General features: G+C 37.2%; 1 protein-coding gene across 1 annotated transcript in view; it reads right to left on the bottom strand.

Moving 5' to 3' along the window:
• The window catches only part of ANXA10 (annexin A10), a 50,302-nt gene extending 38,441 nt beyond the window's left edge, over positions 1 to 11,861 (bottom strand). Inside the window, exon 1 of the mRNA XM_032802695.2 lies at positions 11,679 to 11,861. Coding sequence (XP_032658586.1) covers positions 11,679 to 11,696 — 18 coding nt within the window. The 5' untranslated portion in view covers positions 11,697 to 11,861. The remainder of the gene's footprint in view (positions 1 to 11,678) is intronic.
• Positions 11,862 to 12,865: the final 1,004 nt, after the last annotated feature.

The raw sequence follows: 12,865 nt of genomic DNA, 5'->3' as shown, positions 1-12,865 counted from the left end.
CTTCTCTCCATTAAGAAATTGTACCTTACAATCTATTTTCTCACCCTATCCAGTCTACTTTTAAATGTCTCTACTAATGGGTTTCCACCATTTGGGAGACTATTAATTTTTTACAAAGAACTTTTTTCAAAAGATATAACCTGTCAGTCAGAACTGAGATGTAGTGAGCATCAATAATTTGTGCTCACAAGTACACGTTCTTGAAACTCCCAAACCAAAATGGGTTTAAGTCCCTTCTGTAGAAAAGAAACAATTACTAGCATATGGCTTAGAGGTGATCATGAGCACAGAGAAGGGGAGTGCATAAAGCATATGCACTCTTGTCCAGAAAAGCACCACACAATATAAATTATGGATCTTTGACAACAGGCCAGATCCTTGCATATGCTAAATTTCCTCAATTGGCCTCTTAAGAGGTACTGCTCAGCTCAGTATACCAGGCCCAATGTTAGTAAGGAAAATCCAAGCCAATAAACAGACAACTACATTACCATCAAATCAAAGGAATGATGATTTTAAATGGAAAGAATTACATATATAACTTCAAGACAACTCCTTCTAGAAAACATAGTACAAGAAAAACATTTTTAATAAAAGTCCTAGAACAAAATTTGAGCACACAGCTCGTTCCAAAATATTAAATTACCTCACACAGTACTTAGCTTTGATCTTGGCTTCTATCTCACACAAATGTTTGTGTCAGAGTCCACTTCCTAATTAGCTGGTCATTGTAGCTTTCATCTAACTTTGACTGGTTTCTCAGCAGACCCAGAATTCCACCAAGATACAATAAGTCATTGACCTGAAGTTTGTGCTGCTGCATGTAATATTAAAGCCTCCATTAAGGCCCTGAAATACTAACTCCTCAGTGGCTGGCTTTTAACTCAGAGCTAGTATTATGAAAATAAATACAAAGAAAAAAAAGAACTGTGCTTTTTTTAAGAAAATGCCCTTCTTATCTGTAAGATATGGATCCCCAGTCCTTATAATTTGAAGCTTTGAATGTCCATTTTCTGCCAGGACTACTTTCATTACTTTATTTTCTGAAAGCCATCCTGAAGCACTTTTTGTAAGTTAGATCATTTGATACATCTAGTTTGAAAGTCTTTGGGGTTCCAGCATGTACAAAACTTCATTGCATCTGTTTTTTCCCCAAATCTTCATAAAATGCAGATATAGGTCTGAGCCAAATGCTGTATCTGAACTTTGGACAAGTTCAGGCTTGACTCCAGTGTGGTAACTATATATGATTCTTCATTGTCTTCTGTATGTTACAATTACAAACCTTTTATACAGGACCAAGGGATTTCAAAGAGCTTTATAATATTAACTGAAAGTTAGTCAAAGGAGAGGGATGACAACCACATTGTGGTGGCCAATAGTAATTTCAAAGAACCTGACCCTCAACTGGTGTAAATGAATAACTTTGAAGTAAATCCTGTCTTGGAAATCAATGGAGCTATGCTGATTTATACTGGCTGAGGATCTGACCCTCTGTATTCTGTGGCATGTGCCATCTTGTGGAGACATGATGGTGCATGGCGAGAAACTTGGGGGAAGAAAGTATTTGGAAAAGAATTCAGATCTCCATGAGTCACTATATGTTAGTGCTAGGTAATGCCTGGCCCTTATGCAGGTGCTTTTGGTGGGGAAAGAAGAAAGATTGTGGAAGGAGCTTTCACTTCTGCTTGTGGCACAATTGCAGCCCTTGTTCTTGGGGAACGTACAGAGACGGCTCCCAAATAATGCCAGGGGAGCAAGACACCCAGAAGAGAATTAGGGGACACACCCTTATCCTTTGTGCACTTCATCTTCCTTACACACTGATGCAGAGCCCAGCCACAATCTGTTGCAGTCATTTGAGAGACAGATTGAGTTAAGTTAAAACCATTTTGTTATAAGAATGCAATTGTGTGATTGTAACCCTTAGTTTGCATTGTAATCATCTTTGGAAAACCAGACTAATATTGACAAGGGCAATCTATTCTAGACATTGTGTGCTCACATTAGGCAGTGGGACACCTTGGAGATGACTATCAATGAGAGAGCCATCAATGTTGAATAATTATTCCCTACTAGACCAAGGGGTTTTCTACTAACAGGGCCTTTGACTGGACTCTCTACACAGAAACTTTTCTGGGAGAATAGGGCTGGAGTTTCCTGGTCTAAGTGTCAGGGACTAGGATATGGGTGGTTTTGTAGGGATAAGATTTTATATTTGGATTAAAAGCCATAGTTTATCATGCCAGCCACCCCTTTTTTAAATAGCAGAAAGGAATTCTGGGGCATTGGTAGAAACAAATCTGACAGACAACCAGTCCTGGTACCTAACTGGCTATAAAAGGATTAACAAAGGTACAATACCTATGGCTCCTATTGTGGCAGACATAACATAGGTTATACAAAAGGTCCATGCCACATCAAACTATTTTTCAGTAATCAACTTAGCCAACTGTTTGTTCGCTATTCCCCTACACTCTGATTCACAGGTTTATCTTGCCACAACTCCAAAAGCATCAGATTGTGACCAACAAATCCTGGCTCCCCTCTGCAGCCAATCTGGTTGGCCACTAAATTAATCCAAACTGATAACTATAAACATCAACTGGCAAAACTGTGTGTATGCTAATTACTGTATTCTCAATAAATGCAGCATGTTGCCTTCTCCCCTATAAAAATGTCAGGTACTTTGTATGAGCATAACAGTTTTACCTCGTGATCAGAGCTGGGAACAGAAATTAGAAGTCAGAATCAAAATCAAGAACCAGGCAAGGAAGGAGAGCTGAGGTAGATAGGAACAAGACAAACACAAGGTAGGAGCAGATATAGAATAAGACTAGAAACAAAGGAGGCATAGAAGAGAATGAAGTTGTAGGCTCAAATATTGAATAGTTAGTAATCTGTTGCCCTTGCTGAGCTTAAATGCAGATATGTTGATGCCTTGCAGCCAAGTAGGAGGGTTGACCAATCAGGTAAATCTGCTGCAGCCCAGCTGAGCTCATTAACCCGCCTGAGGGATGTGCTAGTTAGCCCCAAACTCAGCTGAAGACGCTTACGTCCATAGTTCCTGACGCTAAGCACATGGTTGGGAAAGCTGCCCCTGACTAAATATGAGAGTCATTATTTAAGGAGGCTGCTTCTCTAAGTAAAAAGCTATTCTGTTGCTATTTATAAGCAAACCTTTCTAGGAAGGCAGGGGAGACTCTAGCTAGCTTAAAAATACTAGCCAGAACTCAGGATTTATAGGTAGCATGAGATCTGACTGAGGAAGTCTTGTTCAGGGCTATTTGTTATTTTTCCATAGATCTGTAACTCTTGTTTGCTTTTCTTTAAAGAGGAAATAATTGTGGCTTAAATTCTTTTATTAAGCTTTTGTTCCTTGCTTTACAACCATTTTGCCCATGAAGAATGTAAGAAGGAAAATGGCAGGGAGGAGGCTGGGGAGGGTTGAGCATTGGTTCTGGAGTCTAGATAGTTAGACTGCAGAGTTCCACTAACCAAGGAAAGTGTCAGAATGCAGGGATGCACCTACAAGACCCAGAGAAAGAAACAGTGATCAGTCACTACCCAGACGCACAGGGCTTAGAAGCCCTGGCTGGTACTGAATAATAGGATCCAATTACAATAGGCTGGTCTCAGCCCAGAGAGGAGGGCTGGGCCAGTTTGTAATTCTCTAACCAAGACAAATGAAGCAGAATAATCAGTTTTATTTTGAGGCATGTTTTGAGAGCTATTTGAACACCAAAATGCAGTTACAAATATTACTGTTTTCCTTTGTGCAGGCTGACTGAGTTCTGCTATGCCTGAAACTAGCATACTCAGTTTTCAGTCCATGGCTGCCTGTGTTTTATCTGTACATCATATGGCTCTTTTGATCTATTATGTTTAGGAGAAGCAGAAGGAAAAAAAAACACCATACTGCACACCTTATGACTGCTCCTCCATCTGCTTGGGCTTTAGAACGGCCCCTGCAGGAGTGCTTATTCTTTCCCCCTTGTCATTTCCCTACCTTACTTTAATTTTCAAAATACACTTTGCCTAACACATCCTTAGAAAATCCTGACCATAGCAGTGAAATCTCTCAAAGAAATATCTCCCAGTCCATAGGTGAAATAAGCCTTTAAACACCCTCCAGTGAATGAAATATCCAACAGCGTTCTGAATAATTCAAGTAACAACTCCCCATCAATCAGAATGAAATTATTAGACAAGGCATAACACTGGTACATCAAATTCCAGCAGCTCAAAGACAGCAATCATCTTACAATAACTGTTTCTGAAGATTAGCGTAAAATATTTTTCAAGGCCACAGAGCACACCATAAATAACAGACAATAAGAAGTTAGAGTTACTACAGTTTCCTTTCCAAAATAGGAAACAGGTAGTGACAAATGCCTTGAGACAGGTCATCAGCTGTGGATGATCAGCTAAGAAAAGTAAGAGAAAACACTCTGTTGCTAATTAAAGCCACCCTAAATAGAAGAAAGGTAAAGAATTAACTAATATGGCTACTAGGAGAACTACTAGCCCTAAGGAAACGATGGTATACGATAATTTACCTTAAGCAATATTGACACCAACTGCACATTTGACACCATCAAATTAGGCCTGAATAGAGACTGGGAGTGGCTGGATCACTACAAAAAGTAATTTTCCCTCTGTTGATATTCATACCTTCTTGTCAACTGTTGAGAATGGCCACATCCACCCTGATTGAATTGGCCCCATTAGCATTGAGCCCCCCCCGCCCTCGGTAAGGCAGCTCCCATCTTTTCATGTGCTGTATATGAATACCTACTGTATTTTTCACTCTGTTCATCTGATGAAGTGGGTTATAGCCCATGAAAGCTTATGCCCAAATATATTTGTTAGTCTCTAAGGTGCCACAAGGACTCCTTGTTTTTGCTGCTACAGAAAAAGAATCTTAAAAAGAGCCAGGAAAGAGAGTAGCAATAGTCAAAACACTGGATTAAGAACAAAAACTAGGTCAGAGGTGCACGAATAACATTTTGCCCTTACCTTAAAGAAAGAAATGAAGTTTAAAATAAGCTTGTGAAAGTTTGATCATTAAAGTTGCTGTTCCTTTATTGTAATTCATTACTCTTATACTTAAACCTTAAAAAGCTAAAACCAAACCTTTGATCTCCGGACTGACTAAATTTCTTTGATCTACAGAAGAATAGGTTTATTTAAACCCAAACTTTCCCTGTAATTACAGTAATATGAGTTCAGTTTTAGATTGCTAAAATTGGGTTTGTGTTGATATTTGTGGCATTCAGAATACGGAGGTGTCTACTAAAATACTTGAATAATCTTGTAGGCCATTGCTGCATTAAGGTCTGCCTATTTTAGGGCCCAATCCAGTTTTCATTGAAGTCAATAGGCATATTCCATTCCCCTCAGTAGAAGTTAGATTAGACCCTTAGTGACTCTTCGTGACCCTATAGACTACTTTTAGTCTCATGTATTTGAAGTTTTCCTCAGTGGAAAAGTCAGACTTTAATTATTGACAGCAGGCCAATAGTACAGCCACAGTATTTTATCCCCAGTGTAAAGTGCAATATTATCTGACCTCACTAAATTGACTATGCTTTTGCTGCTTTCCACATATAAAAATGATTAGGCAGCAGTATACATGGGGAATAATTGACTGTGGTGCTGAAATATGAAACTACTAAAATCAGAGAAATGGCAGAACAAGAAACTAAACTACAAAGATCTTAGTGATCTTCATGCTCATGGCAACCTTGTGAGGCTGAATTTCACACTTACAATACACATATTGCCATTTGCTGAATGCAGAAATTACATCTCATGGTGATATTAACTCTACTGCAGTAAAAATGGTATTGCAGTTTTCTGCAAGAAAGATGATGCCAATGTAAATTTTAGGGGTGTTTTCACTTCATTTAATTTCTCTAAATAGATCTTTATCCAACCCAGCACCATGAGCAAAACAAAATGTTTTTCAAATGACAGGATTCCTGTCTGAATGTTAAAAAGAACAGAAACACTTGAATCATTTACCTTTTCTGGCATTAGGGCCTGAACCAAAGCTTATGGTTAAAGTCAATGGTTGCCTTTCTGTTGATTTCATTGGGCTTTGGATGAGGCCTTAAGGGAGCAAAAATGTCAGCCAGTGATTTCAGAATTGAGCATTTGAAGCTCTGCTGAGGAAGGAAAGGAGAGGTTGGTATAAATTCTTCTTCAGACAGAAGAAATGACAGAGATCTCTCCAGTAATAAATTCAACGTAGAGAAACAAATAAACAAGCCAGACTCCTGTTGACTTCAGTGGTAGGACTAAGTTGAAAGGGAAGTATAGTATGCACTAGGAGTCTAGTTCTGCAAGGTGTTCAGCAAATTCTGTGAGATGGGTAGTTGAGAGCGCTAGAAACCTTGAAGAACCAGGCCCAAACTTGACATTTGTGCTGCTCTGCGGTGAGTTGCTAATGCCCTATATATGCATTTTGATTATTAGAGTTGTTGCACTGAAGTAATTCACTTTCTATGTTGTCCAGAGTTATGATACTATGAATATTGTAGTGAGTAATTCATTTATGCCTTTACATTTTGGTAGATTAACAGGTATAAAACCCAGGCAGACTGAGTTTAGACTCATAGTCATGATAAATTGTGATTCTTGCATAGGTATCAGACAGTTCTTATATATGGACATTAAATGGGCTTTTAACTATAGTTTACACATGAGAGCTATAGAAGGACGATTTATTTTCACTGATTATAAATCAATCACATTAAGTAGATTCCTCCCCTAAATAGCTTTTATTGATACTATTCTGGGGAGGAACCCAAGATAAATAAGCAGTTTTAAATTTCTCCAATATCTAAATGTACTTTCAATTTCCCAAGGGGACTCTAGTATATAAAGAAACTGAATTCAGGACTGTGAACCTTTTTATTATCATCTGGAACCTGACCTATATCCATTCAAATAAAAACACATCAAAATTTGGCCTTTAGGAAATAGCGTTCTCTAGAGAGCATTCAGAAAACATGGGCCTGAACCTCAGCTGGTATCAATGGAGCTACAATGATTTACATCAACTGATGATCTGCCCTCTTGCCTCAGCTTCTTTGCCAGCTCCTGACTCCTCTTCCACACATCCCTATATGCTGACAATATCTTCTCTACTAAATGTACTTCAAGCTCCAGCCATTGTCTTCATGAAACTTCTAAAATCTCACATTCAAGTTGTAGTGGACACTCCCTGATTTATGTATGCTCTTGCTACTATACAGCACTGGGTACATTTATACTACTATATACATGACTATGGGTCATATTTTCAAATCCTCTGCCCTCAAAAATATCCATGCATGCATAAACTCCACATTTATATGCATAAACCAGAACGTGGCATGTGCAATTACTCAAATGTGGCTTTTGTACCCGCAGCTGCATCTAAGTGCGTTTTTGTGGGTATAAATTTAGGTGACAATTTTGGAAATGTGGTTACACCAACAGACTAAAAATACTAGATAAGGTTCAGTGAAAGAAAAATGCAAAACACACGTGCAAGGGCTTAACAAAGAGTACATTGTATGTTAATTTTAAAGATATTGTTTTCACTTTGACATATTGGTCACAACATTTTGGTCTACTTAGGTACTGATTTTGCTGTAACACTGTTTGAAAAGGTAGCATTCATCATGGTTTTTCAAGTGAGAGAGAAGATGTATCAGGGAACCAAGTTAGCAGAGAGTCAGTTACTCCTGAGTCAAGGAGGAACATGAGGGTCATCCTGTGGAGTGTTTTAGGGTTGAGTAAGGGAATAATTTACCATTGGAACTTGTGTAACTAGTCAGTGGATGGATAGCTGCAGATCTGACCCTTGCTCTATATAATTCCACATCAAGGTGATTCTACAGGGGAGTTCTCCCTCTGTTTTCTTATCACCCACCTTAGTGGCTGGACCCACTCCAGAAACATCCCTCCATCTTCTGAGGCTGGAACATGTGCAAAGTGTCCACAAGCAAAGGAACTTTCTGCTGTTCGAGCATCTTCCATCTTACCTACCCTTCTGTCCTCCCATCCCTGCTGCTTCTCACTGTCCCTCATGCTGATGTTGTATTTGTTTATTTTATCTGAGAGACCCAATGATTTTAAAATTCACTTATAGTCTCTTGCTGCCTCCAAAATACATGGCCAGTTGTCATAGGTGTGGCCTGACTGATCACTTTATATGTGGATGTGCTTGCTTGCACGTAAATGCCTGTAACTATTTGAATAATAGTCCCAAACAGTTGTGAAAACATAAAACTCGTTTGCTTGGATGAAGTGGGAGGGGAATGAAGAAATAAGGGATGGCGACTGAAAAGTGATTCAGAATTCATAAAAAGTAGGCAAAACTTGTTTGCACTGGTCTCTCAGGTCTAAGTAACAGTAAGAAAGTTACAACATTTTCTTCCATCAACCAAAGCTTTGAGCAGTATAACACAAGGCTCAGTAAAGGCTGAGGCTGTAGCTATCTGCTTTCACAGCTTTTATCAAATTATGGCGTGTAAAGTTCAGACAATGCAGTCTTATGGTGGAAAAAGTAATCTGAAATATGAACAACCTTCTAATAGTATTTGTTCAGTAAGTCATACCGCTGATAACAAGCAATCTAAGTCAGATTTCCTTGGACTGAATGTTTTCAGCTGTGAATACCCTCTAAAAGGAAATTAATGCTTTAAAGCTAGCTATGTGCTGCAGTCCCTTATGAACTAGCTATGCTTCCTCAAAGAGATCCTCTGTGGTACAGCTTCTGTGAGGAGGGATAGCTCAGTGGTTTGAGCATTGACCTAGTAAACCTGGGGTTATGAACTCTAATCCTTGAGGGGGCCATTTAGGGATCTGGGGCAAAATCAGTACCTGGTCCTCCTAGTGAAAGCATGGGAAAGGACTCAATGACCTTTTAAGGTCCTTTCCAGTTCTATGAGATAGGTAATCTTCATATATTATATTATTATTAGATAAAAATTGCTAAGAGTAGTTTTGATTTGTGTGAATTTATTAAATACATTTCACATCATTTGAAAATTATATGATGAAATAATGGAATGGAAACTTTTCAACATAGCTAATTCAGTCATCCTCCAAATCCTCCTGTCTTTTCCTGATATATGTATTTTATAAAGGACACTGGCTGCCTTCCTATCTAATTTCTGGTAGTTTTTCTGTTTGTGTACTCTTGGGAGCCATTTCCAGTATGCAATCACAATAATGAAGTCAGATAATGTTTCTTTGTCTGGCAAGATTGCTTTTGTGAGCACTTTCTGATTTGCATTCTTAAGCCTTCATGTATTCCAATCAAGGTAATCTTCCACCCAGCCATATACAAAAATGATGATTATTTTAAAACATTAACTAATAATTCTAAAAGTAATGCTAATTATGATTTAGCTTTTTCTTGTGTTTCTAAATTAATATTGTATTGGGATATCTCTAGGAAATAGTTAGGGCTAGATTGTGCATTTAGCCCTCCGTAAAAGATTGTGTGAAACTGCACCATGCCAGAACTAGCCCTGGGAGGGACTGTGACTCAGACACACGTCAAAGTCTCAATATCGCCTCTTCTTTTTCTTCTGAGGGGTAGGGGAGTAATGTTCTACTGACATATACCAATCAAGGATCCACTTATTCCCCTTCTCTTCCCACCCCAGCTCAGGGAGAGCGTAAGTGGGCACACTTCAATGCAGACATGCCGATTTATACCACGAGAGAATTTGACAGTATTTTGTTCAGGGAAAGAATACGGTCAGATTTTGACACACTCTTTTACACTGAGCACTACCTTACTCTTGAGCATTCCCTCTATTCCCCTGCTTGACATAATAAGGGTAACTTACAGTTAAACACAGTGAACAAACAGACAAAATATAGAGGAATTTTAGACTATCTATTTGATAATACTGGACTCTGTTTACAAGTTATAATAAGATCAAATAGATGCAATATCATTAAATCTTAGTAATATTATATTTAGCAATCTTTAGCAATCTATTCCCTTATATGATCATGTAAAATACTAATATTAATGCCAGTGATCTAAAAAGTGAAACTATTCCCTTATGTGATAATGTAATATACAAATATTAATGCCAGGCAATACTATCAGTACATGATACTAATTAGTCAAATACTTGTTTAATCAGAAGAAAAGAAACTGAAATTGGTGACTTCTGCAGATTAAATTAATCCTCTAGTTGTGTCAGACTGCCTAATTCTTCCTCTTTCACTCTAGTAAAATGAAATACATTAATAACTCAGTAGGAAGAAAGAACAAACCTTTAGCTCTTTAGTGGGGCTGTAGGTCTAGTAATGGACTCGAGATCTCAAATCGCAGATCAAAGACAAACACATTATGGAAACCTATTCAATAATTATTTGTCTAGAGAAATAAATAAGTGCAATATAGTTTTCTAGAAAGAAATGCTTTGTCAGTGAGACTGGAATAATTTGCCTTCAGATACATAATTAAAGAAAAAACTGTGAATGCTTTCTGTATTGATTTGTAAAATAATTGGGGATGCACACACAGAGCATTTTGGAAAAATACACTATTACACTAGCATTAATTATTAAAAGGTTCTGAAATTCCTTAAACGGCACAATTACCCATGTGTTGTGTATATAAAGCAGTTTCATATTTTGCTCTCAAAGTATTGAGTGCATGGACCTTGGTTCCAATTTATTAATCTGGCTCATTTAATCAACACCACTTCCCATGATTAGTCACTTAATGGAGAGTCAATTTTTCATTTTTGAATATTTTTCGTTTTCAATATATAAACAAATTGAATATGACTTAATACATCCCCAACAAAAGTAAATGCTTATAAATGACAAAAAATATATATACATTACACTATAACACAGAATATACATTCATCTTCTAAAAAAAAAGATCTGAAATTTAAATATATAAATATGTATGAAACATAACAAATGGCAATATTTATTAATTCCATATGATTCAAAAGTTTTGTTTATTTTTAATGAACTGTGTAACAATGTATGATACAATAGCTATTAAAAGTCTATACAGTGTAAAATCTTATATTCCATCTTAAATTGTTCTTAGACCAAATCATGCTGAATTTCTATGTATTCATGTTGACTCATTCAAAGGAAAAAGACATACTCCAGAAAAGCAAAACTTTTTCTAAACCAATATACCAGTCTGCTCTCTTTGATTCTGCAAATAAAACTTCTTGAGAAGTTTTTTGACTATCAAATTAGTTCTAACTAAGTTTCTTTCTGCTTGTATTTATTTTGTAAGGTTACTTAAATCTGCTTTTTTTTTAAACGGGTTAATCAAAATGCTATAGTTCAATATAAATCATTATTATTTAGTGATGGTACAAAATTAGACCTTGATCTCGACCTCAGAAGTAAATGGTAAAAGACACATTTTGTCTTAGATCTAAAATTTTAATTTAGCCATTGCATGTGAATAGTACAAACAACATTCTCCATGTTGTTCACATTTTAGGTACCACATATAAACCTTGGGCAAGATCTGTAGCTGGCATAAATTGGCAGTAGATTGACTACAATGGAGGTGCACTTATTTATACCAGCTGAGGATCTGGGCTCCTAATGTTCTGTTAAGGTTGACAACTCAAACTGAAAACTTTGAAAGATTTGGCAGAACTGATCATTATACTTACATAATCTCCACAATACATTTTGGCGTAAACCTTCAAGTTCAATAGAGCTGAAAGTAGGATTCAGAATAAAGACTTAAAATTGCTGTAACTAACTCTTATTGCATTGAAGAGGACTGACCGGAATCATCCAATCAAACTAATACTATTCTACCAATCTCATTCGACTCCCAGGTAACAATGAAGTAGGAGCGGCTCTTGGCACTGCATGTCCCCAGATTTTACAGATTCACTGTGTATACTTAACCATTATTCATATATGACTAAGCAGGATTATTATGTAAAACAAATAGAACTATTAGCATAATACCTTATTGCTCTAATGTGTTGATTTAAGAAACAGAATTTAGCCAATCATGGAATGAAGTATTAATCTACAGAACATACTTGTGTTAATGATTGACTTCCAGCATTAAACTGGCTCTAGTTCATTTTTTCCTATGGCTGAGTTACTTAGCTCAGTATATATTATATTGACTATTTGCAACTGGCTCTCCTAACTCTACATGGTGTCTGTGCAGTCACCGGGCCAGATCCTCATATGGTTTAAAATGGCATAGCCAATGGTCCTTTGCTGATTTATACAAGTGATCAGTTTGTGAGATGCTGCAACTCTGTAACATGGAGAAAAAATTGAAGAAGTTGCACAACCCTGGAGATTGTCACCAATGATAAATGATCTGGAAAAAGGGGCAAACAGTGAGGTGGCAAAATATGCAGAAGATACAAAATTACTGAAGATAGTTAAGTCCAAAACACACTGCAAAGAGTTACAAAGAGATCTCAAAACTGGGTGACTGGGCAACAAAATGGCAGATGAAATTCAGTGTTGATAATGCAAAGTAATACACACTGGAAAACCATAGTCCCAACTATACAAAGAAATGATGGGCTCTAAATTAGCTGTTATCACTCAAGAAAGAGATCTTGGAGTCACTGTGGATAGTTATCTGAAAATATCTGCACAATGTAGTGGCAGTCAAAAAAGTTAACAAAGAAGTGAGCTGTAGCTCACGAAAGCTCATGCTGAAATAAATTTGTTAGTCTCTAAGGTGCCACAAGTACTCCTGTCTTTTTGCCGATACAGACTAACACGGCTGCTACTCTGAAAAATGTTAGGAACTGTTAGGAAAGGTATAGATAATAAGACAGAAATATAATGCCATAATATAAATCCATTGTATGCCCAC

This window comes from Chelonoidis abingdonii, chromosome 5, assembly GCF_003597395.2.
Source record: "Chelonoidis abingdonii isolate Lonesome George chromosome 5, CheloAbing_2.0, whole genome shotgun sequence".
Lineage (NCBI taxonomy): Eukaryota > Metazoa > Chordata > Testudines > Testudinidae > Chelonoidis > Chelonoidis abingdonii.
This window is presented reverse-complemented; position numbering and strand designations above follow the sequence as displayed.